Raw genomic sequence first — 26,935 nt, forward strand, 5'->3', positions numbered from 1 at the left:
AGAGGAGATTGCTGGTAGTTTCCCAAGCACTACAGGGATAATATTTTTGTTTATATAAATATTTATATGTGTTTATTTAAGGAACATGAACATTACATGAGGAAGCCAGACTCTAGAATATTCTCAGAATCCTACAGAATGAAAAACAAACAAAATTAAATACTTATTTTCTGAAGGTCCTTAAAAGTCAACATGACTAACGGCAGATACAATATTAGCTTTTGCAGAATACAGCAGCTGACTTCACTGTATTTCTACAAAATTAAAAATATAAACATTTAGAAATGGTTCCTGCTGACTTGAAGCTGCGTGGGTTAAGGATGCTTTTGCTCCATTCCTTCCTTACTCCATGCAACCTGCATTTGTGCATACTGTACAGCAGGTGAAAGATGCCCTGAGTATATCTGGTCGCAAGTAGCTGCTGTGGAATGAGGCACTGAATAATTCAGCCTTCTCTGCATAACAGGCCCGGTTTTCCTTTTAATGTATTTACAGATTCAGCTCTCACTGTTTGCCACATCTCTTGCTGATTTTAAGTCACTTTGCGTCCTAGTTTTCATTTCTCCTTTTATGTTGATGTTGGTATTTCATGTGCATCCCTGAGTCATGTTGTCCTTAGTTCTGCTTTGGTGTACAGTCCCTGTTTTATGTGTCCTTCCCCTGCCACTTCAAAGCTCCTGACACTTGCCATCCCCACTCTTGATAGGCAGAGGATAATCTCTCCAGAAACACTCTGCTGTGTTTTCTTTTGATGTTGATGCTGGAGGGGTGAGTGTGTGCCTAGGGTGCTGGAATTTTGGGTCCTTATGGATAATTCAAGTCTACCATCCCTTTTTTGTCCCATCTGAAGGGTGTATCTGTTGATTCTAAGGTGTCTCGTCCAGATTACACCACTCCTTCCTCAGATGTTGACTCCATTTTCCTTTCTTTTATCTTAATCAAAAGACATCAAAGAAATCTGTATCATGTACTTTCCTAGAGGCCAAACAAATATTTTAACTCATGCTGTGTGTTGCAACAGCTCCATCTAGCCTTTTAAAATTATTTCTTGTTAACACTTCTCTCTGAAGTCTCTCTGGCACTTCTGCTTGGGCCCATGACTTGTGCCATGAGATCTGTGATGATCTGGAGCATGCCATGCTCTCACAAATGCAGTTCAGCCTGATGCTTAGGACCTCTCTCCGTTGGTTTTCCTTGTGTCTCTCTTATTACTACTTTTTAAAAAAAATTCTTTTTGGTTTTTTTTCCATATTCTGACTTAAAGTGTTGGTGCTTATCTTTGTTTAAGGTCCAATGCTAAACTTTCAGTATAGCCAGTGTGTTTGTGGGTTAAAGTTTAAGGGTTGTGCTTTCTGGGCTGCTGCAGCATCATAGCCATGTTAGAGGGGGTGCCAACTGATGCCCAGAGGAGGGATGCTACTTCCCCCTCCCCATGCTGGGGAGGTTCAGTGCTCCCAGATAAGCCACCTTCCTCTCCTTCCCCAAATTACACTGGTACTGACAAGAGAGAGGTGACAGGAGCATGCAGTTGGGAGGAGGCATCCAGATGCCCTTTTAGGGGTTTATTCCCCCCTCAAGTCCATTCAGGCCACATCTCTGCAGTTGCTCTACCTTGGTTGAGTCCACTGCAGAAATTGTAATGCCAGGAAGGTGCCTCCTCTCTGAGGCTTCTGGTTGCTGCTGGTGCCAGAGGATAGTGATTGGTATCAGGAATAGTGTGGCCAGCAGGACTGAAGGAAGTGGTTGTCCCACTGTACTCAGTACTGATGAGGCTGTACCTTGAATACTGTGTTCAGCTTTTGGTCCCCCACTACAAGGCAGACATTGAGGTGGTGAAGTACTGAACAGGGCAGTGAAGCTGGTGAAGGGTCTAAAGCACAAACAAGTATTTTGAGGAGTGGCTGAGGGAACTGGGATTTTTTAAACCTGGAGAAAAGGAGGTTTGGGAGACCTTATTGTTCTTTACAACTATCTGTAAGGAGGTTGTAGTGGGGTGGGTGTCTTCTTCATAGCAAGCAATGAAATGAGGGAATGGCCTGAGTGGAGGTTTAGGTTGGGCATTAGGAACAATTTATTCACCAAAAGGATTGTCAGGTGTTGAAACAAGCTGCCCGGGAAAGTGTTGGAGTCACTATCCCTGGAGGTATTTAAAAGACATGTAGATGTGGTGGACATGGTTTAGTGGTGGACTTGACAGTACTACGTTAACAGTTGGATTTGATGCTCTTAAAGGTCTTTCCCAAGTATCACAATTTTGTGAAAGAGCTGGCTGTAACTCCTAGTGAAGTGAAGCAGAAGTCCTGCCTCTCACTTCTCCCAGGGACTCTACACCATGCTTTCATGGCCCAGGAATCTCCTGCACCCGAGAACAAATTCACCCAAATCAAACAGTATCAACAAAAAAATGGCTGTTTTCCTAATAAGGAACCCAACTGGAATGAAGTGAACTTAGATTTCTAACAGTTTGATGAAAACTGTTTGAATTTCAAGCTTAGAAGTCAGTGTTCTGGTTTATATTCTTTTCTTGAATCATACTGACATTTCTGTTGCTGCTGAACATAGCAGCAATATTGTTCTCCATATGCTCTTCCCATCAGCATTCCATCATTATTGGCTAAATATGTCTCTCATTAGGTGGAACATTATTTTTGAAGTATGGATCATTATTTTTTTACATCAATTCCAAATTTGGGTCTTTGCAGTGATTTATAACAATCTTCAGAAATCTGTAATTAAAGGAGAACATTTCAAAAAGAGAATTAATTAGATCAAAGAAGCATTTAAATGTAAAACATTAATCTGTGCATTACAGGAAACAGTGGCTATGTATAGTTCATTTAATTGTACTTGGTTCGGTTTTGTTTTTTCATTACATCACAATTTATTTGGAATTGATTTGCAATTTCTTCTGTAATGTGATTTCTGTCTGCTTAAAAGAGCATATATTTTTACTAGGATATATTTATATATAAATAAGGGTTTATTAATGACTGCTATGTTAATTAAACTGTGGCCTCTGCTGTCAATTAGCTGTGAATTTTGTTGCTTAGTAAATACAGCCCAGGTCTGTGTGCTGAGAACAGGAGACAAGGAGTCAAATAACTCATTGGATGTTTGAATATAAGATCATATAATGGTTAGAGATGGAAAGGACCTTAAAGATCATCCAGTTCCAACCTCCCTGCATGGTCAGGGACACCTCCCACTAGATCAGGTTGCTCAGAGCCCCATCCAAACTGGCCTTGAATGCTTCCAGGGATGGAGCTTCAACAACTCCCCTGGACAACCTATTCCAGTGTCTGACCACCCTCACACTAAAGAATTTCTTCCTACTCTCTAACCTGAATATCCCCTCTTCCAGTTTAAAGCCATTACTCATTGTCTTCTCACTACAAGCCCTTGTAAAAAGTCCCTCCCCAGCTTTCCTGTAGGCCCCTTTTGGCTGTTCTCACCAGAGCCTTCTCCAGGCTGAACAACCCCAACTCCTTCAGTAGCTTAAGATTGTCACTTGCCGGAGGGGTCCAGGTGACATAGCCTGGGCTTTGTCTGCTCAGAGAATTATTAACAAAGAACAACATGATTTTGGTTTCCCTACGGAGAAAAGGAAATCATGTGCTTTAAGTCTGTAGCAAGTAATTGGTAATGGAAATGGTAATATCCCCAGCTCCAGTACGTTGCTGGCTGTATGTAGCAAGGACTGGGTGTGTCAGAAGGTTTTATGATGTTGGTTTTGGTCAAGTGGCTTGCAGGTTTTGCAGTCCGTATGTAATCTCTTCACTTTGTATAGTGTAAGGCTATGAAAAGATTAAAAGTTATTTTAAAATAAGTAATGATTTTTTTTTGAAGTTGGGTTTTAATACCTTTGCAGTATAATCTTTATCTTCTGCAGCACTCTCAAAAACATTTTAAACCCTTATGCTGCTGGAAGTACATACATTTTTAACCTGATATCTAAGTAGTCAACAGAGATTAAAATAAACTAGTTCTTAGCTTCTCTTTATTTTCATTTAATTAAAACATGATTTTCGTTCTGATTGAGTTCTGTAGCTAAACTGACTTTAACCTTAGACTATACAGTATTAGGCAACATGAGACTCAGTTAATCTTTTGGAATCTCTGAATATTCTGTTGTAAGCCAAAGCTGAGCTACCCAAGTGCACATCTGGCCTGCATAGTATTACCTCATTTTTATAAGGTAGTGGTCTTAGTTTCTTTTCACCAGTTTGTTTTCTGTTTGTTTGAATAGGGGAATTTGATACAAGGGTTGTGCTGGCAACAAGAAAAGTTTAAAGAACCTCAGTGATTTCTTTCTTCCTGAATAGAAATTCGCATTAGAATTGCATTTTTGGTACATAGCCAGGAATAGTAGATAAACTAATAAAATAAGAAAATTAAATTCTTAGCCAATTATGTATGTTTGACACGTGTAGACACTATACTATCTGTTCTGTTAGGATTACTGCCTACAAACAAAAGCAGAGTAATATTTATGTCATTAAATTTATTCAGATTGCTGCGATTTCTTCCAAGAAGTGAAACTTCCTCTTCCTAGAAAGATCATTCTGCCATTTATAAAAAAAAAGAAATTATTTCAGAGTATGTTTGGATATGCAACTGTTTGCTGAGGAAGGCAAAACAACCTGTTGGTTTGCACTGAGAGAGGAATGTTAAGTATTTTCAATCAGCACTAGATGGAATGAGATAAGTTGTAATAATGCAATCATTGGCAGAGTTTGTAAGAAATCAGATTCAAAATGTTTTTGCTCTGCTTCTGTTCATGTCCGTAAGATAACAGTTTGAAATCAATTGTATTTTGTTCTCAGTATTTGTTATTAAACATATTAGTATGCATAGGAAAATAAAGAAGACATTTGGAAATGGGTAACCTTGGGTTAATTAAATCCATCTGTTGTCTGACTAATGACAAGAGTAATATCCAGGGAATTGCTTATGGTAGAAGATTTGATAATGCGCAAAAAATTTTTTGAAAAAGCACTCTTGGAGCAAGGAGGGCTCAAGTAACTGGAAAGAAAACAAGGTCCAGAGAGTAACTCATGGTATTATCAGGTTGTTTCATGTGAGAATGTCCCAGAAGTCGTTAAGAATCACGTTTGTTGCTCCTTGAGATTCAAAATTATAACTGGTAAAAAGAACTTGTGTTCATCTGATGCTACATGAAGTTGTGTTTTATGGGACTAATTTAAATGGCTGTGCTTCCATGCTCACCATCAGCCAGGATAGAAATGTCCATTAGGAAAAAAGCTCTGTAGGGTGCAAAGATGAGCTCCCAGAGATGTGGTGGTGGCACCTGGAGGAAGAACAACTTCTGATTAGTATTGACTGGCAATCTGATTCTTAGTAGATCAGTGCCTCAGGACACTTTGGGTGATTGCTTTCAAACAGCAAGTCTGATAGTTCCTTTCTGTTTTATACTGCTGTAACTCATATCAAGAGGGGGAGAAAAAAAGACATTGTGCTACAACTTCCATGCATTACACTTTGTACTGGTCACCTATGCTGTTTGGTGGTGGACAGTTATTTTTGTAGCTGAAAGTTAGATTTTTTTACTCGTAATTCATAGTTTCTGGAAAAGAAAATCAAATGTATAGTTTGATTTTTATTGCATTAATTTTCTGATTAATTTTCAACCAGTATCTTCATACACTTGTACAAAACATGGATTTGGGGAAAAATTTGCGAAGTTTGTGGAGACCTGGGCACTTTTAAAACAAGGCAAACTGTTGTAGCATCAGATGAAGAACAGTTTATTCCATGTTGACATGACAGATGGGTAAAACAAGACCCTGAGAGGTTAAGATTGTTCTGCAATTTAATTTTTACTAGAGTGGCTTAATAGAATTGAAGATGAAGTATGGGTTTGTTTGATCTACATCGGAGGAACTTTTTTTTAGGCTTCCTTTGCTGCGAGTCAGATGAAGTCCTGTTAGTATGTGATTTATCTCAGCTAGAGGAAAACATCTAAAATAGGTCAGATGAGTCGCTCTCTGAAATGTCTGGTTTTCTCCTCTGGATTTAAAGTGACCATCTCATATGTGGGCACCTGAAGTTTAATTAGATGAATGCCTCTCTGACTGTCACATGTTAAAAAACATGAGTTAATTATTGCTTTTTGTAGATGCTAAAGACAGTTTGTTAAACAACACATTTTAAAAGGTATTTTACATATAAATATGTCAGTTTGAGCATAGAAATTTGTGTTGTCTTCCTAAACAAGCGTGTTACATGTTAGCACTTTGAAAATGTGGCCTGAAGCATAAGTCTGCCACGTATCCTTTCTAGTTCTGCTTCTCTCTGGTGTTGTGTTGGTATGCAGGAGGTAGCAGTGTGCACCCCCATCCTTACAGGCAGTGCAAATGCTGGGCACTTGCCTGCTGTCCAGAGGCATATATTCACTGGAGGGATTAGTTTTGAACACACAGAATACATAAATGTGTCTGAAAATAGTAATTGGCCTCATTTAAAACATTTTCTGTTCAAAATGTGGCTTATTAAATGTTTAAGTCAAACAACCCTCTTTCCCCTCCCCTACCCCCCGCAAAAAAAAAAAAAAAAAAAAAAAATATCCAAAGAAAAGCCCTCAATCTTTTTTGTGATTTTTAATAAACCTGTTCCTACTAGTACACATTGTAGTATATGTTACTATGTAGTGGCTTCCTAGGAGATGAATTAGAAGATGTGTATTCTGTGAAACTGCTCATAATTACATAGTAGCTATGGTTACCAGGTTAAGAAATCATGATCTGATGATGAACAGAAATAGATTGCAGCAGAGTGGTTTGGTTTTGAGTTGCTTGAAAGCAAAATGCTCAAGGATAAGGCCATGAGCATAGAAGTAGCGAGCATAAAAGCAGACTCTTTTTGCTGAACTGACACAGTTGGCTTTTTCAAATCCTTGTTTTGGTACAAAATCACAGTGTTTTTTAAAACTGGGGTGTGCTATAATGTTGGAGATTTGGGTGCCAACCATAAATTTGTAATGAAACTAGCTGAAATAGTTAAGATTTTAAGTTAACCTTGCTAGTGTTTTCATTTTGGTTTAGCACTGGACAAAGTTAATTTCGAACGGACTTTCAAGTAAAGTCATATTCACTTTAATTTAAATGTAACACTCTAGAATTACTTAATGGACTTTATCTTTTCTTTTGGATGCTCTTAGAAAGAAATGACATTAAGTATGGGTGAATTCAAACAGGAAGGACAGAACTGTGCTAAGTACAGTTTTACATTTGCACTGATGTTGGTGGGCCCACTTCAGATATTTCTAGTGAATATGTTGCCTGGAATTACCAAAAGTACTTGATTCTATTTCCAAAAAGGAGTGCAGGTCTTGAGGAGTTCAAGACTTGTTGACTTAAATGTAAAGAAGAAAAGTTTAAATGTGTTCAAAAGTTTTCACCTGGTTTAGAAACTCAAACAGCAGTCAATTATGTTGGATTCAGAGCCCTTGATTATATGAGCCTTTCTCAATCTGTTACTCTTATTTAGTGAATTATGCACTGTGTAGAACTGAATGTCAAAATGTAACTTCAGTGTGATATTTTGCACCAGGGAAGCTTTCCTAGTGATCCTCATTGGACCAGCAGTAGCAACTGAATTGCTAAAGGCTGGGCATGTGTAAGAATAAAACTTTGTGACTGAGGTTTCTCCATTTTGTAAGCCTAGCCTACAAATTCCCAGCTCTGAGGTTGTACTCAGTAGGTCTGCTCACCTTGTTTTACAGAATAACCAACCATGACTACAGAATCGGGATCGGACTCTGAGTCCAAGGATAAAGAGCAGGATCAGCAGGAGGGTGCTGCGCAGCAAGGGGCAGCAGAGACCCAGCCCCAGGACCAGCAGCAGCTGAGCGAAGAGCATCAAAAGGAGATTGAGCAGTTCTCAGCTGTGGCAGCCCACAGCACACCTGTGAAAAAGGAGCAGGTAAGGAAGCCTGTGCATGTGTGCACTCACTTCATACATGAGTATGAATGCTTGTCTATTGCTCCTGGCAAATAATGAGCCTGATGTGGTTAGGAGAGGAAATATGTATTCAGATACTCATGAAAGGCTGTTTGGTGTGGTGTAGATTTTGACTGATTGGTATTTTGTATGTTAAAAAAAAAAAAAAAAAAGTTCTCATGCAGAGTGCTTTGAAATTCATGCCCTGCTCTGCTCTTTCAGTGTCAATTGCTATTCAGCCACCAGCCAGTACCCAGTATTTTACAGAAAGGCCTTTCTTAAAACCAGGTACTGCTAGCTCATTTCTGCCTCTAGTGCTTAAATATATGGGCAGTCTAATTAGCTAAACAGGAAACATATTCAATCTTGTGTTTGCGTTAGATGGCAAACAGTGCTAGATTTTAATAAGCTGGAAATATTTCCAGAGTTCATTTCTTCTTTGACACCTGCTGAAAACTGATTTCATGCTTGCTTGTCTGATGTGTGAGCCATGAAGAATCTGTGGTCCCTTAAGCTTCTCATAGTTCTGAAATGACTGCATTATAATTACTTTAACTTTTCATGTAATAGGTTTCAGAAGAGCTATCACATGCTTTTCTATTTGGTTCATTGTTGCACTTATTAAATTTGTGGAAGCTGCTTTCTTTTTCCCATTAATAATTTCCAGTCAATAGGATTAACAGACATTCTTCATGGGTAAGTGACACACAATTAATGAGGTACCTGCAAATTGCATCCCTTAGCTCCAGAAGATTATGACCCCTATCTGATCACATTCACCTCTGAAGAGTGGAACACATCTGTCTTACTCCTCCTAACCTCTACCCTTTGAAACACCTGAGATTGTTTGGAGTGGGGTCCTGTAATTTTACCTGTTTGGGAGAGAGTGCTGATGCATCAAGCAGATGTCATGGGTTCAGGAAAGGCAGGTCCTGCTTGACTCACCTGATTTCATTGTATAGCCAGGGGATCTGCCTAGTAGATGAAGGAAAGGCTGTGGACATTGTCTACTTGGACTTTAGTAAAGCCTTTGTCACTGTCTGCCACAGCATTCTCCTAGAGAAGCTTGCAGCTCATGGCATAGATATATATACTCTTCATTAGGTTAAAAACTGGCTGGATGGCCAGTTCCAGAGAGTTGTAGTCAACAGAGTTAAATCCAATTGTTGGGCTGTCACCAGTGGAGTCCCCCAGGACTCAGTTTTGGGGCTGGTCTTGCTCAGTATCTTTACTGATGATGTAGATGAGGGGATTGAGTGATTCTTCAGTAAGTTTGTAGATGACACCAAGTTGGATGGAAGTGTTGATCTGTTTCAGGATAGGAAGGCTCTGCAGAGGGATCATGAAAGGTAAATCAGTGGGCTGAGGCCAGTTGTATGAGGTTTCAAGGCCAAGTACTGGGTCCTGTATTTCAGTACTAACAGTCCCATAGAATGCTGCAGGGTTGGGGAAGAGTGGCTGGAAAGCTACCTTTGGAAAAGGACCTGGGGTTGTTGGTTGACACCTGGCTGAATATGAGCCTGCAGTGTGTCCAGATATCGAAAAAGACCGACACCATCCTGGCTTGTATCAGGAATAGTGTGGCCATCAGGAGAAGGGAAGTGACTGTACCCCTGTGCTTGGCATTGGTGAGGCTGCACCTCAAGTGTAAGAATAAAACTTTATGACTGAGGTTTCTCCATTTTGTAAGCCTAGCCTACAAATTCCCAGCTCTGAGGTTGTACTCAGTAGGTCTGCTACCTTGTTTTACAGAATAACCAACCATGACTACAGAATCGAGATCGGACTTTGAGTCCAAGGATAAAGAGCAGGATCAGCAGGAGGGTGCTGTGCAGCAAGGGGCAGCAGAGACCCAGCCCCAGCCCAGTCAGTTCTGGGCCTCTGACTACAAGACAAACATTGAGCTGCTGGAGGGAGTTCAGAGAAGGGCAGCCAGGGTGTGAAGGGTCTGGAGAACAAGTCCTGTGAGGAGAGACTGAAGGAACTGGGATTGCTTAGTTTGGAGAAGAGGAGGCAGAGAGGAGACCTTATTGCTCTCTTACAACTACCTTGAAGGAGGTTGTAAAGAGGTGGGTGCTGGCCTCCTCTCTCAAGTAAACAGTAGAACTAGAGGAAATGACCTGGAGTTGCACCAGGGGATGGTTATACAAGATACTAAGAAGAATTTCTTTACTGAGAGTAGTCAGGCACTGGAACAGCTGCCCAGGGAGGTGGTGGAGTCACCATCCCAGGAAGTTATTTAAACACCGTGTAGATGAGGCACTTCAGGACACGCTCATGGTGAGAGATTTTTTGTTTGTTTGTTTTTTGTTTTGGTTTGGGGTTTTTTTTTGGGGGGGAGAGGCATTGGCAATTGGATGTGGTGGTTTTAGAGGTGTTGTCCAACCATGACAATTCTGTGATTCTGTAACCTGTTCTTTAAAATCACCACAAATGCTCCTGTGTAAGCTCTCTTTGGGGCTGACTGTTGTCTTGAATTTTAAGTTTTTGTACCCAGAGCTACAGCCCAAACTTGCTGTTGGGGAGGGAAAAGTAGGGGGGTAAGTATTTTTTTAATCTCCCTCATTTATGATTGCACTGACTAAATGTTTGGGACAACAAATGTTTCTGGGGCCAAAATAAAAGCAGTTTCTTAAGTCTGACTTAATATCTCAAGAGATAGGCATGGCAGGGCAGGGCAGGATTTCTCGTATTTATTGCTATTGAAGATCAAGCATTGAAAAAAATCCTTTTTTATTATTAATCATTTTTATCATTGATAACCCTTGATAAGCCTCAATCCATGGCCACTAAAGACCTCTCTGTTCTTGCCTCAACATCCACCAGTTATGTGCTGGGACAATTTTGGTCTCTGAAATGGATCAGAAACTGCATGTAGTTTGGGCAAAAGAGACAGGACTGCTTGTCCAAAACAGAAAGGTGCTGCACAAACTGGTCATTATTTTAAGTGTAATTCTGTCATAGGCCTACATTTTAATAATTTCACTCTTCCAGACCTTCTGTAATCTTTTCATCCTAAGTTTCTTTTCACCTCAAGAAACAAACCCAAGCAAACAAACAAAGCCCCCACAAAATAAACCCCTGAGTAACAACAACTAAAAACCCACAAGACCTCTAGGCACCAAACCTATCTGTGCTTACAGAGCTGTGACTTTGGAGACATGAGATGCTCTTGTGAGTTTCATGATCCCTTCTTTTCCCAAAGGTCACCTGTGAGCCCGTGTCTGCAGAAGCCTCAATAGAAGAATCATATTAGTGAAGGGGCATGTGGGACCTTTCCATTGAGAATACCAGATTGAATCCAAACCTTGCTGTTGTAAACTGACTGCAGTCACCTGCTCAGTATATTTTGTAGTGTCTTAAGTGTCTGTATCACGGGAAAGAACTACTTAAATGCATCACTAAGAGACAGAGCTACTGGCAATGGTATCACTAAAAATGCCAGTGCTGATGCTCATGTGAGAGAGCCTTGGGAAGAAAGATTTAAGTTACTGATCCATGACTATGACTTTTTGCTGTTATCCTATACATATTGAACATTTTAATGAAGACAAAAAGGGTTCTTCAACTTCAGATTAGAACTTACTATAGAAATGAGTCCTTTCTATCGGATATCATGATGCAGTCTTATTATCTTCCTGCCTTTCTGTCTCATGGAAAATGAGCAAAAAGACATTGCATGGTTTGAGCACTGGCATTTCTGAGCAACTGTCATAGGTAGATGGGATTCACACATTGTAAAAGTTTGGTAATATCACTTCATACCTCAGTGAGAAGCTGTAAAGTGTCAAAGGTGATTACTTTTGAATCTTGTGGCTCCAAAGGCTTGATTTGAGAGAAGGATCCAGCTTCAGAAGGAGTTGAACATCCTGTGTCATAGGAAGGTACAGTAATGTAGGTAGAAGTGAGAGAGTTTACACTCAAAAAACATAAACCCTGAAGCAGCTTGTGTTGTACTGCAGTTTAGTGCACAATGCTGAACATACTGCAAAAACGCAGTATTGAGAAAGTAGGAGAAAATAGAACTTTGCCTCAAGAGTGCAGAATAATTCACTGAATACGAGTTTTTTGCTGACCACTTTTTTTTTTCTAGATACCCAGGATGTCAGGTTTCTTTAGGAAGGAGAGGCTTAACAGAGTTTGAAAGTACCTCAGTGCCTGAACATGTCAGCATAGTTTGGGGGAATCTTCTGTGATTGTTCTTGGCATGTTTTGTTCTCCAGACAAATGTGAGAAAAACCTTTGTATGATTTTAACTTAGACACAATCCCCCTGATGTTAATATAGATGGGGAACCTTCACAAAATAACCTTAATACGATTTTTTAAAACATGATTTATAAATAAGAACTGCTGAAGTTATGAGGTACTGAGTGTCTTCATGAAGGAGAAGAATCACCATTCCATTAGGATTCACTGAAATAGTTTGCAGGCTGTAGATGGTTCTAAGGGTTGCTGGGTGCCTTTGTTGTTGTGGGCTTTCTCTTTCAAGCTGCTTTCTATTTTCAAGCAGCTTTGAAAAAGATAAATTCCATGCATCCTTTTTTTTTTTTTTCTTTTTTTTTTTTTTAATTGTTTATTGTTGAGGCCAGTCTGTTAACTCTCATGCAAGAAACCTAATGAGCCACCAGGTATTGCAGCATATTTTCTCCAGCCCTTGAATGGCTTTTGTAGCCACACTATGTGCATGCACACCTTCCTTGGCAGCCTTTTTCACCAAACGTGTGGAAATCATCCTTCACGAAGCTCCTGTGAAGGATGATTTCCATTCATTTGGTGAAGAAGGAGACATCTTCAGTCTTGTTTTTCTCTTATTGCAGTAGGTTGGACCACTTGCCAGCTGGCTGTGGTTGCAGTAGAGCCTGAGCCAGGGGAGACTCTCCCCCTTCATGAGCCACTGCGAGCATCGGATGCTCAGCAAACAGCTCATCTGCTGACATGTCCTCTCCCTTCATCTCCCTCCAGCCTTCAAGGTATGTGAGGACCTTGATGGCTGAGCACAGAGCTGAAAGGAGAGAATCCTCCAATGCTGGGGCTTGGTGGGGGAAAAGCCAGCTGGCACCGGGCCACTCCTGGGGAAGAACGTCCACGGCTCAGGGGATGAGGTGGATTCTGAAAGCAGCTTTTGTACTGCTTCTTATCTTTCTAGTCCCGCTGTCTTCCAACCAAGGGAAGCCCAGGAGACCTTTGTTCTGTCTGCTTTTGCAGGGAAAGGAGGAGCATTGGCTTTGCTTTTCCTCTTTGGAGTTCTTTCTTTGCAGTTTGCTGGAGCTTTGGTGGGAGCTGGTGCTTTTGGTAGTAGGACTGATTCCAAATTCTTCTTTCCCCCATTCACCTGAGGGCAGAGGGGAAACTTATGACTTGTTTATATGAAACCCCTCAGGGAAAGTTCCTTGTCAGTTAGCTGTGCACTGTTGTTGCTGGTTGTATGATGCAAGGTTGTTCTGGTCTCAAAGCAGATTAAAGTTTTTGCATGGATTTGCTCTATTCTCTTGAAGGTTTATTATATACAGTAACTGGAAACAGATTTGGAGGATTAATTTACAATATATTTCCAGCAATGCTATTTGCTTGTTACACTGAAATAATTCAGACCCAAACCAGTTTGGTTTGGTTTTTTTCCCTTGTAGAGAGATAATGGAAAGATTTTATATTTTTTTAAATTTTTAATTTCATTTAAGCTTTAGCTTAGGTATTCCTGCATTCCACTTGAGGTTTTGCTTGGAGACTATCAGGGACATAACTGATGAGAAATGTAATGACTGTAGCATAGTGCTCTTGCTAGGAGGTTGAAATGCTGTAGAGCTTGCTTTCATGTAGTGCCATGGAGTGCAGCATTGTGGTAGCTCTTCAGATGGTCTGGTCCTCAGATAAACCCAAGCAAAAGTAACCATGATTGTTTCTTCTGCAGTATATTTGTCTTTCCAATAGCACCTACTTTTTGCTGGTCTGTAAGTCTTATCGGACATCTGTGGAGAGCAGAATTCAGCCTCTGGTCCTATAGTTATTGTCCATCAGTCAGCAGTCATTTGGGCCCTCAGTTTCATTCTGTTTGTTTAACAACTTGCTGAAGTGCTTGGGAGCCTTTCTCCCAGGTATGTCAACGACCCCCTGCAAATTCAGTGTCATGGGCAGGTCTGTCCTCTCATTCTGGGGTCTGTTTTCCCACTGACAGCAAAATAAGTGCAAACCTGATGGTATTTTCCTATTCTGTATGACACCTTAGAAGCTTCACACAAATTAATAGGGACAGGACTTAAAAGTAGTATCAAGAAACTGAGGGTGGATCTGTTCATCACAATGCTGACCAATTAATCAGCATTTCCAACAAACAAACAAACACCCAAACAGGTCCAAGAATCCCAAGTAGGATTTTGTACCTATGGAAAAGGTAGGAGCCAAAAGTATTTTCATGCATGCCCCTCCCTCATGAGGAGCAGGGGCTGGGAGGAATATGGGCAATATGGGAAGTATTTTCAATAGATAAAGAAGACTCTGTCCTGCATCAGAGGTTTTCTCATCCCAGCCTCACACTAGGCTCACTTAAATCCCTGTGTGCAATGTGTGTACTGTGCATTGCCTGATCAGTTTCTCTCACCTCAAAAATGTGTTCCTCTTTGTCTTTATAGGCCACAGAAAAAGAACAGGAGTTTGCTGCTGCGTGTGCAAAACAGCTGGAATACCAGCAGCTGGAGGACGACAAGCTCTCTCAAAAATCATCATCTAGCAAACTTTCCAGGTCTCCTCTAAAGATTGTCAAGAAACCGAAAAGCATGCAGTGCAAAGTGACACTCCTGGATGGATCGGAGTATACATGTGAAGTAGAGGTAAATTACATTTTGTGTTCTGGTTTTTTTCATCCTGTCTGGAGGAAAATTATGATATTATTTCATTAATCTAAGCGAAAGTATGAATGATCTGGTATTTTGCTAATACCAAGCACAGAGATGCTTGTTTTTTTTCTCTCTGAAGGTTGAAGATTTTGATTGGATTTGAGCTGGATGAAGGATCATGAGCAGTGCATGGAACAGCCAGAGACTTTAGATTAATTTTATGTCAGAACTTGTCACAGAAAATGAGTTATGGGTAGGAAAGCCCATAAACAAAGGTGGATTTAGATCCCACAGGGCTCTTTTCTTCCCTGGTATTCTGCTGAGTTGAGACTCACATTAGGTCACTGTCCAAACAGTAATTCTGTGACTAAGTTAGAGGGGGCTAGAGAGGCACCCAGGAGAGGCAGGGGAAATGTCAGGAGCAAATACCAGTGAGAGTGGTGTGGTTTATGTTCTTCTCCGTGATGTCTGTGAATCATAACCGTGTCTGAAAATTACTGACAGAGTGGTAAGGAAACCTGCTGTTCCTGCTGGGACTTGGTCAGAAGCCTGCTTTTTGGGAGGGCGGACAAAAGATTATAAAAGTAGAAGTGGGAGAAACTGCAGACTTGAAAGGGGAACCCACAGGAATACCAAGGAGAGAGGGTGGAGTAAAGGAGTATCTGACTGGGACTCAGTGTCTTCACAATCAGGTCATGCTCAACCCTTGCATCTTCCAGGTGCTATTTTTCTAAATACTTTGGAGAATGGCAAGTAAGGAAAAACTTCCAGATTTCTATTTAACTGTGTGTAGCTTTACACTTTGGGCCAATATTTTCTATACTAACACAGGAGCTGTGGTTGTATTACTCATAAAGCAACTTGGCAGTCATGCTGTCAAGAATCTTCAGTTTCACCGGCCAAGACCTGTTTTGCTTCAGTCAGACTAGCAATAGCTATCTGGTCACACACTTTGTGACTATTAAATTGTCATTTCTTGACCTGTGGTCCCAGTTTTGTCTGTCAAGAGTAGTGTGTGAACCATTAAGCTGGAAAAATGACTAATGTGGGCTTTGAAAGAGTCTAATTCATTTTAGCTTTTGCTACTTGGTTATAAAATGTGAGTCACTTGATGGAATAAAATCAAGCAGATTTTTCCAAATGGGATTTCTATGGAAACCTTGTATAGCAGGCTCAGCTTTCTGAAAATATTAGATGGATCAGAAAGGGAGTTTGGTGTTAGTCTTCCACATATGAAAAAAAAAAAAAAAAAATTGCTGTGAATAATACTTTCTTTTAGGAAGTTTCAGTTTTTCAATTCTGCTCTGTTGGAGCTGGTGTCAAACTGCTAGCATGTAGAAACCATCATGTTTTATTGCTTGTCACGTTTCTTGGCTTTGTAGGTTGTGAATAGTTCTTGAATAATGTCCAGTATACATTTTGTATTCCTTTGACCATTTACAATTTACACTGCTGAAATATTTTGAAGTTGTGTTGACTATCATCAATGATTGCTTTATTGGTTTCTAAGTTGGTTAGACTTCCAAGGCAGAATGTAGTATTGATGACAAAAGAGAATAGAAAGATAGAATGGTGAATCCTCAAATGGCAAAGCTATGATGATGAGCAGACCATTGGGTGCATTGAAACAGAAACTAGACAGGAGGCACAAATATTTCAGGGAGCAAGGGCAGCTGGAATTACATGTGCATGTACAAAACCTTACATGGATGATTGAGACTTCGCAAGCTTCCTGGGTGGTATTGGCAGCATACTGCATGTATTGAGAATAAAATTGCAGGTACCGTGCTGGCACATCCCACTCTGGCCCATGGGAACAGCTGGTGGATCCCCATGGGTGTCCACTTCCATGTACATAAAGTTTACCCACAGCAAAAAGATGCTGTGTCCAGCCAAGAGAAGTGTGGTAACTTTCACTGTGCTGCTTTTTCCCAGGGAGAAACAGGATGTACAAAGGGAGCTTGTGGGGCAGGGAGACTGAGGGTCTGTCTCAGGAAACCATGTAGGAGGCTGAAAGTGAAGTTCTCCTGCAGCAGCTGTGCATAATAACAAAGTCCTGTGGCTGTTTCACAGAAACTCAGAGTGGTAGCATGAGGAATAACCAGTCACATTTCAGAAAAATCATATTTTAAGTATCACCTACAAGTGAACTTACTGTATCCCTTTAAACTGGTGGAAAAAAAGATTTTAAAAGTATACTGAAAGACCTAAATTACAGAGGCCAGTAAATTTCCCAAGATTAATTCCTCTAAAAAAAGGGGGAGTAGGACAAACAACACATGGCAGTCAAATATTTAATATTTTCTTTCCTTGTTTTTAACTCACCTTTGGTGTGAATGGTGGCCCAGGGTAGGGATGTGACAGTTAGTGAATGTGAGTCAGAAATGTCATCCCGTGTTGTCAGCTCCTGTCTTCTACTTGTGTCTGTGTGTCATCCTTCTGCCCACTGAAGGCTACTAAGCAGTGTAATCTAGGAGGACCAGAAACTTAGAAGCCTAATTTTGAGCTAGAATAATACCTCTGTCAGTGGAGGGTGTCTTGATTTGGGTGTAGGCCAGATAATTATCCGTCTAGAATTGCATTCCCTTGTCTGGGAGTTGAGGATCATTATGAAATCCATTTGTTACTTTATGGGGTGCTTTGCAATAGGCAAATGCTTTTATGTATGTTAAATATTAATATCACTTAAATGACCTTATTGCTCTCAAATATAGCATAACCTACAGCTGATCAATTATGTGCTCATCCAGTTAATGACCTGACAGCCAAAATTGCATGTACTCACAGGCTGAGATGTTTCTCAGGCAGGTGTAGTTAATCCATTAGCTTCTTGGTGTCCTTTGTTTCAGAAGCCCCTCTTTCATCTTTCATATTTAATGCTGAACATTATCCCTGCCTTCTGCTCTTTCAGTCTCTCTTACATGCAGTATGTTGCATTTGTGACACCATGAGTTTTTCATGTTGTGCAAGATACATCTGTGGGGGAAAATTTAGCAGAGGTAGCTTCAAAGCTGAGGTTAACAGTGGTTCATCTAATGTGGTATCCTTTTTTGTGATAGGATCTTTAGCAAATGCCAAGTGAAAGCTTTCTTTGAGGCCCTACAGTCTTACTGGCTGTGTGCTGTCTTTGTCTTGACCCAGAAATTCTTTCATGCAGTAAGAACCTGCAAGCCAAAAGCAGGTGAAGTTGGTAACCCAACCAGTTCATTCCTCCTCCTCCAAAACCATAAACCATGTTACCATCTGAACTCCTCCTGCCACTCTCTTCTGAGAGCCTATAGATGATGGCAGGAGGCTTAGTTAAGAGAGGTGTTTCCTTTCAGAGATGGGATGACCACCTGATAGTTCTTTGCCTGTCCAGGGGCAACTGTTGGGTTTTGGAGAAGTATTTGGTGTACACTGACATTGTCCATCTGTCAAAGACAAAACAGCCTCAGGGTCACTATGTGGTTCTCCCATGTCTTGAAGAAGTTGGAGGTTTCTAATGGGAGCTCAAATCACAGAAGGGATGCAGTCTGTTGCAAGGGATGCTGTGCAGTGCTGTGCCCCCTAGATGTCCACTCCTGATGGAAGCAGATCTGTTGGGCTCTTCATTGCACTCTCCCAGCCAGCATCAGGACCAGAAATGTTTTTTGTCAAGAGCAGCCAGGTCCACAACTGGGGCCAGAACTGCACTGCAAAGAGGATGCTCAAGACTTCTCAGTTAGGCAAGTTACACTTTGCCTTTTTTTATTTAAAGAACCAAAGATAAAGCAAGACCCAAGACTGCAAATTAGTTTCAGATAACCTTAAAAAAGACCGTGAAAGACCCTAATTCAGGGTTTTGGGTATTTTAAAATACAAGAAAACAAGCAGAAGTAACTCATTTCTGGGTTCCTCCCACTTTAAGCAAGGGCTTTCAAATGCTGTAGTACAACTATGCTATTTCTAGGATTTATTCCCTTCTCTTCCCACTCTGCTCCACCTCAGTTTTCTGTTGTCTAGACTACTGCATTTTAATTAAAAAAAAAATGCAGGTGGAACCTGCAGGAAGTATCAGCCTGTGCAGGACAGCAGTAAATGAAAACAAGTGTTTCCATGGCAGCCTGTCTGTGGCATCCCTGCAGCACTGCATCAAACAGGGTGAATAGCTGTAGGATCCAGGTAGGCTGCAGAGCACTCAGAAAGCTGACATCTCAGAAACCATTACTGATATCTCCTCTTCTTGGTGGATGGGTGTCAGCTGAGGTAGAAGGGGATTGTTAAAAATATGCTATGTTTTGTGTTTGTTTGTTTTTTTTTAAATCCAGATTTTTCAGTCATGCTTCTTCTGGGACGTGGGCAGTAGTTGGGTGTCCCATGCTGTAGCCATTGCTATGGCTTTGTGATGAACCTCTGACTTCCTCCTTGCTGGAGACTCCATTTTCTTAACAGGTTTCTCCACATCTTCAGGCAACTTCAGAGTAGTGTTTTTTGAGGTTAAATGGTGGGAAGTTTTATTTGCTTATGTTTGAATTCAGGGTTTATAATGTGGACAGAAACACACTGGAGTGAAGAGGTCCCTTTCTGCCCTGAACAAGTATGTGCTGAAGCTCCTTTTCAGAGACAAAATGGACATGAAATAAATGGATTCTCAAATAGGACAAAATACTGTGTTTCACCTGGATTGTTTTTTTGAATCAAAAGTGAAAGTATATGGATACTTTCCTGAAAAGTAAGTAAAGATGGTCATTAGAGAGGCTTGAAAAATAAGAGAACAAGCAGACTTACTTCTGCCACCACTGCCAGAAATGAAAGGAAGCCATGCCACATGGGTTTCTTTCTTCTCTTGGTTTTCCAAACCTATCTTGCATGACTACCTTGGAGGAAAAACCCTTCTGTCTTCCTGTATGGCTGTGGGGGAATCCATGACCCCACTGTCCCCTTCCCACATGGTGTCTGGGATAACCCTTCCCCCGGAGCCATCTCAGCATGGACCTGCACGCTGCTTTTGCATGGGAAGTTTAATAAGATGGAATTTCTCATCCCTATCGAGGTGGGGTTTGAGGTCAGGAAGGAAACCTTTCTAATAAGATGCACTCTGCATGCTAAAGGATAAAGTTTCAGTTACCCCCTGCACATTTTAATTGTTTAATAAATCCCACGCAGTCTCTTGCAAATTGCCTTTGCATGTGAAACTGATTACTGAATGCAAGAGGGAATTTTTTAAAACAGTCTTATCCTTTTGACCTACTCGTTGCTTACATTTCAGTTAATTTAATATGAGGAGCTTTGTTTTAGGTTTTTGTTCCTTCCTTGGGATGTGTTTCAGTAAATGTGACTGGGTTGAGATGCACCATCTTTGTTACACAGAATGTTTTCTGTCCCCAGACCCACTAATAAGGGCTGGCTTGGATTAGCCAGGGGATTCAGTTAAGATCTATGTTACCTGACACATGTCAGTAGGACTCTCAGCATTGCCTGAATGTGTTCCAGCTGAGTGGAACTCTTCTGGCTTGCTTTTTTTCCAAATACTGTCTGCAGCTTTTAATGAGTTAAAATACTTGTCAATTGAGGAAGTGTAATGCTCTGGAAATCGATACTGAGGTTGTTCAGCTCATAGTAGTCAACTCAGAGGCTGAACAGAAAAAGGCTTTTTGCTTCAATTTGGTGGTGGAAACAAAACTAAACATGTTTGAGCTACCTTTTTAGTGTTTTAATTATTATTGCAGATTTTGTTCAGGTTTTTCACTGAAGCTAAAGAAATCTAAATTTCAAAAAAGTCCCTTCAGGTTGAGCCAGACATTTTGGAAGTGCCAAAAAACTGAGGGAGGATGCTAATGTGGCACTTCAGAGGGCTGAAGCTTTTCCTCCTTGCCAGGATGAGCCAGGAGAGGCTCATCTCAGCTCCCCAGCAGCTCCTGGCAGCTGTCAACATCTGGGCTGCATGCTATTCAGGGAGAAGGTTTCTTATAGCCTTGGTAGGAAAATACACCTGAGTGATTAAACAGCTGGGGTCTCTTGTATGTCCCCTAGTTAGTATCCAAGCTTTTTACTGAGACTGAAGTAGAACCAAAGATTAAACCCAAATCACCCCTTCAGATGGCATACCAGAAAACCAGCAGCTTGGCCTTTAAATTCCATTTTTTGGCACAGCAGAGGACATGGTCGCACTCAAAATAAATGCCTAAAGTTTAAAATAACAAAAAATAAAATTTGTATGTGTCCTCTCCACAGCCATTTTCTGCATCTAGTTCTCTAGTCTCCTGCCTTTTATTAGTGGTTTCTGAAAATGATCTGGCTGATGAAATGATGGGCTTAACAGACAAAAATCTTCATTTTGATACTTTGGAAGCACCAGCTCTTTTTTGTAATGGTGAAACTTACTGACAGAGGCCAGCCTATGTTGACAAGTATTTTCAGCTGCACTGAAACTTCATGTTCTAGGGAATAAATGATTAGCTGAAAACTTCCTAGGGAGGTGCTGCCTCTGGTTCTCTCTCCTTGGTGCACTGGTTGGACATGAGCCAGGCAACAGGAGCTTATTCTCCATCTGAAAACTGTTTTGTCACAAACAAGCAAACAAACCCAGGTACTGCAAGGTTCATTGCTGGTTAACCTGTTTGCAAGAGCCCACAAGAGGGTGATCTTTTTACCCACCTTTTACTACAGGCAGATAGAGGTCTGTTGGCTCCAGGGGTCCTGTCCTTGCCAGCATCCTTGCTGATGGCCTCACCAGGGTGACACTGTGTCAGCCAGGTCTGTCAGCCAGGGTGATCCTCACCCCGCAGAACCTTCTGTTTCCTACTGGGGTGCTTGGTGCAGCCAACACCCAACCTCCACACAAGTTTTTAAGTTCTGCTTAAGCAGAGATCAGAAACAGGTGGGTGATGGGCTTTACTTACCCTTTTGCCTTCCCCAGATGGATGGTCTGGTTTTAAAGCCTCCTGCTATTTCTGGCCAGAGTGTCCATTCTTCCATCTGTCCCATGCCTGTCCTCCCAGAGAAGTTACTGATTTTCTTGTCACTTCCTGGTCATGGTTCTGCAAAGTCTTGCTGCATCTTGTCATATTTCACGTCTTGTTTCTGCCTGCTAGCTGCTTCAGCTCCCAGCTGAGCCATCCGAATTAATCTCTAACTCTGTTGGACCATTTTATAGGTGCTGTCCTCATGTCAGCAGAGTTTCTGTGCCCAGACTAAAACCAAGTAGATGTGCACTTTATTATCATCACCTAAAAAAAAATGCAAGCTACCATACAAAATCCTAACACCTCATACGGGTGGGGTTTTTTTTCCCAGCTGAGCTCCATGCAGTATTGCTGAGCTGCTTTTATGTTTTCTTATCCCTGTCTGTTGATGCAGAGAACAAAATATCAGAGATTGGGCTGGGTGGTGAGGAAGTACCTGTTTGTGAAGCAAAGCTTTGATAGGCAGCAAGGTCTGTCCCTCATGCTTTATCTTGCTTTGGCAGAGATGGTTTTGCTCTGAAGTGGGTAAAGCTTGGATATAGCTTGAGAATGGGCTATGTTGTTTTTCTTGATAACCCCAGCGTTGATGGTGTGATACTGCTTAAGGTACCCCAGATTTAAAAGGCCAATCATCATGCTGCCACTCCTGTCTCAAAAGCATCTTTTTTTTGTATGATTTGTAGTGGTTCTTTTTTTTTTTTTTTCCACTCCAGCCTGTCAATGTAGGTCAGGGAGAGCTCTGTGGCTTTTAAATTCATATGGCAAGATTACTCCGTAAATCGGACTATGTTGACAGTAGAGCTTTCTTCAGCTGAAAATAACCAAAATGTTCGTGACTGATTTTTGCTGACATATGCTAGTAACCATTTATGGTACAGGTAGTTGTTGGTTCCCATTGCTGTGTTGGTGCTAGGCTTGTGCTTACTTATCAATTACACAAGAGAGGTGAATGTTTGCCAAGCTCATCCAAGTAAAACTGGAATAAGGAAAATATTTATATTTATAATCCCCCACTGGAAAGCTTCAACTGCTGCACTGAGTCCCAAGAGATTGACTTGAGTTATGGCAGAGTGTCTTGAAGGAGGTGGGAGGGCAGCCAGGAGGCATTAAGCCAGTGGATCAGCTGCACATCTAGTTAAAACCCAAGCCCAAACAATCTGTGTTCTCCAGAAAGCGCTGAGCAAGGAGGAGTGCTTTGTTGGTTGAAAAACCTCCAAAATCATGGAATAAAGTTTATTGTTTTATATCAAGATTTAGTAAATGTGTGAGACTAATCAATGTGTTGAGAATTGAACTGCTGTTTGAGAAAGTATCCACTGTTCTTTACCTTTATTGGAGGACTAGTACTGGTAAGCTGTTGCCAGATCTCAGTTTTTACAGGATGAATTCTGTTGATGCACTTGGGATGCCAAGTCATTTGATAACCATTACATTTGATAGGTATCTCTGTAGCCATTGTGCACATCCAGCCATGCTTCCACGTGTAAAGATTTGCACCAGAGTATTTATTATCTCTCAGGTGCCTGCTTCTGCTGCTGCTTTGCATCCCCATGAGCGAAGCTTTATTCCTGAGCACACAAGCTGTGTAGCACATACATGGGTATGCTGAGAGGTCGTGTGATGCCAGTGCTGGTGTGATCTCTGCTGCTGCAGTGGAAAGCAAAAACCCTAATTTGGTTTGATGCCAGAATTGGGACTAGGTCACCAATCTTCTTACTGGGATTTAGCAGTCCCCTGAGTTTTTTTTAGATTAGTGCTGGCTTTTTAGGATTGGAAGCTCAAATGGCATTAAAGAAGGTTGCCCTGATAAAAACTATGTCACGTTATACAATGTCATTCATGCTTGGCACAGGTATGTAGCTATAGCACTGTCAGTGTTATATATTTATCTAAATGCTTGTATTGTATTAAATACTTAAGTGTCAGAAAAAGTTATTTTCAAGAGTAGTAATACATCTCAATGTGTTATACAGCAATAAGTATCAATAAGCTGATTAAGTACAGTACTACCATGATGGAGGAAAAAAGAAAATAATCCATTTTCACTGAATTTAAAAGTATCTTCTGGTCTACTTTTGGTCTTCTTCTGTGGTGTTCATTTATACGTGCAGAGCTGTATGCATAGAATTCTGTATTAAGAAGCAGAGAATAGGGAAATAACATTCCAGGATTTATGTTACAGTATTAGTATATATTGGTTACCTATTAGTACGTGTTAGAATATATTGGTGTATATGCAGAGTCACACATAAAAAGATCAATAAAAAAACAGAACTATTGGAGAGCTTTTATTGGCATGCAGCTTTCAGGAAGAAGAGCATTTGTTTATATGAAGTATACTCATATTGGGAAAAAAGTCTTTTTAACACAGCTTTTATTTAGCTATATCTTTTTGAGATTGCCTGTCTCTTAGATCTTCCCACATTGGACTATATTTTTATTCAGTAGACTGTATTTGGAACTGTGAATGGGACTTTTCCAAATGCAGTTGACCAGTGAAGTTCATTCATGGGTGTAATTCAGTATGTAAATTATTAATTTTTTTTTTTCTTTTTCACAGCAACAACAAAAAAATTAATGTGTTTTTCTTTGAAGCTTTTATTTCATTACCTTTGTTTTCTTTGTCACCTGAAAGGCTGGCAGAAGGGTCTTGTTCAGTATCTCCTACATGTGCTGGTAAACTGCTTACATACTGATAAAGAGTATTGTGTTCATCCAATGGATGAATGTGTACTCATAGATGTTCACTTTTAATACTCTGCATATGCCAAAATGAAGAATTTTTTTCCCTAAGAAACATAAAAGAGTTGGAGTAAAAGGACGAGATGAATTAATTTCTTTTATCTGCAAGCTTTTCTCTGTTTTCCTGTGTGGAAGAAGGGAATAGGGTATTTGTTGTTTGTTTGTCATTTTGTCTCACTGCTGTCTTTGGTGTGCAAGATTGTACCAGTAATTTCAGCAAAGTTTTTGTCCATTAGGAGAAGCTACTTTCTTTAAAATGTTTTGTATAATGCCTAGAATGTCACTCAACTGCTGAACTTTCATAAAAACTAAAGACTGATGTTTCTGGAACTGCTAGTGTTATTGTCAGCCAGTGCAGCGGGGGATGTAGGGGCCTAAATTCCAATGGTTATGTCAGGTTACCCTTTTAAAAGCTGTCATCCTGTAAGTTAGACATGTCATCTCTAAGATGTATTTCAGTAAGCTAGCGGATTTTCTGCCAATTAACACTCCAGGAAAGATTATTCATCCTCTTCTTCTACCTGGATGCTGCCCACTCAGGGACTTCAGTTGAGAAACAATAGATTTCAAGAAATTTGCCAGTTCTTATCCACTCTGTCACCTTTCTCCTTCATCTTATTTTCCTCATGGAGAGAAACTAGAAAAGTGTAAAGAATGCAAAAGGAATTGTTCTGAAAAAGCAAAAAATAAATATGTAGAGGTGAAATGAAGTTAAACTTCTTTGGAATTACTTCCATTTATCTTCCTTTTTCTCTATTTAGAAATTTTCTCTATTTGGAAATTTTCTAGTCTAAAGTGCAGTGCTTCTCATAGAATTGTAGAATCATTTTGGTTGGAAGAGACCTTTAAGATCATCGAGTCTAACCAGTAAGCTAGCAGTGCCAAGTCCACCACTAAACCATGTTCCTAAGCACCACATCTACACATTTCCTAAATAGTTCGGGGGGTGGTGACTCCATTACTTGCCTGGGCAGCCTGTTCCGCTGCCTGAGAACTCTTTCAATGAAGAAATTTTTCCTAATATACAATCTAAACCTCCCCTGGCACAACTTATGGCCATTTTCTCTTGTCCTGTCACTTGTTATTCTGGAGCAGAGGCCAATACCTAGCTCCCTACAGCCTCCTTTCAGGTAGTTGTAACGAGAAGTAAGGTCTCCCCTGATCCTCCTTTCCTCCAGGCTAAACAACGCCAGTTCCCTCAGATACTTCTCCCAGACCCTTCACCAGCTTTATTGCTCTTCTCTGGACTCACTTCAGCATTTTGATGTTTTTCTTGTTGGGAGGGGCCCAAAACTGAACCTGATATTTGAGGTGAGGCCTCACCAGTGCTGAGTACAGGCAGACAATTGTTTCCCTAGTGCTTCTAGCTTCTGATACAAGCTGGGATTCTCTTGGCCACCTGGGCACACTGCACATATTCTCCTACTGTCAACCAGCACCCTCAGGTCCTTTTCTTATGTGCAGCTTTCCAGCCACTCTTCCCCAAGCCTGTAGTGTTGCATGGGGTAGTTGTGACCCAAGGTCAGGACCTTATACTTAGCTTTGTTGAACTTAACACAGTTAGCATCAATCTAGCCTGTCAGGATCCTTCTGCAATACTTTCCTACCCTCACACAGATCAACACTCACCCCTAACTTGGTGTCATCTGCAAACTTACCCATGAGCTTGCACTCAATCCCCTTGTCTAGATCATTGATAAAGGTACTAAGGAGAACTGGACTCAACACTGAGTCCCGGGGAATACCACTTGTGACCGGCTGCCAGATGGATTTAACTCCATTCACAACTGTTTGGGCCCTGTCATCCAGCCAGGTGTGTACCCAGCAAAGAGTACACCTGCGTAATCCATGAACAGCCAGCTTCTCCAAGAGTATTCTGTGGGAAACAGTGAGAAAGGATTTACAAAAGTCTGGACCGTCCACAGCCTTTCCCTCATCCACTAAGCAAGTCACCTTGTCATAGAAGGAGATAGGGTTCATCAAGCAGGATCTGCCTTTCATGAACCAACGCTGACTGGGCCTGATGGTCTTGTTGTCATGAATGTGCAATGCGATGGCACTCAAGATGATCACCTCCATAGCCTTCCCCAGCACTGAGGTCAGACTAACAGGGCTGTAGCTCCCCAAATTCTCTTCTCAGTCCTTCTTGTAGATGGACATCAAATTTTCCTAACTTCCAGTGAACTGGGACCCCCCTGGTTAGCCAGAACTGCTGGTAAATGATAGGAAGTGGCTTGGTGCATGCTTCCACCAGCTCCCTCACTAGCCTTGAGTGTATTCCATCCAGTCCTGTGCACTTGTGTGTGTCTAGGTGGTGCAACACATTGCCAACCATCTTCCTAATAATCAGGGGCTCCATTCTGCTCCCCTTCCTGTCTTCCAGCTCAGTGGGATGGATATCAAGAGCTGGTCTTACTATTAAATGCTGAGGCAAAGAAGGCACTAGGTACCTCAGCCTGTGGTGCTGTTTACCCTT

General features: G+C 41.0%; 1 protein-coding gene across 3 annotated transcripts in view; it reads left to right on the plus strand.

Annotated features, from left to right (window-relative positions):
* EPB41L3 (erythrocyte membrane protein band 4.1 like 3) overlaps window positions 1-26,935 on the plus strand; it is a 145,277-nt gene that overhangs the window by 69,409 nt on the left and 48,933 nt on the right. For 2 of the 3 annotated variants that reach the window (XM_030444627.1, XM_030444626.1), the window contains exons 2-3: window positions 7,742-7,941; window positions 14,588-14,785. In XM_030444627.1, the coding sequence (XP_030300487.1) occupies window positions 7,753-7,941; window positions 14,588-14,785 (387 nt within the window). In that variant the 5' untranslated portion in view covers window positions 7,742-7,752. The remainder of the gene's footprint in view (window positions 1-7,741; window positions 7,942-14,587; window positions 14,786-26,935) is intronic. The other variant, XM_030444628.1, reaches the window with a different exon arrangement.

The sequence above is a fragment of the Calypte anna genome, chromosome 2, assembly GCF_003957555.1.
Source record: "Calypte anna isolate BGI_N300 chromosome 2, bCalAnn1_v1.p, whole genome shotgun sequence".
Classification (NCBI taxonomy): domain Eukaryota; kingdom Metazoa; phylum Chordata; class Aves; order Apodiformes; family Trochilidae; genus Calypte; species Calypte anna.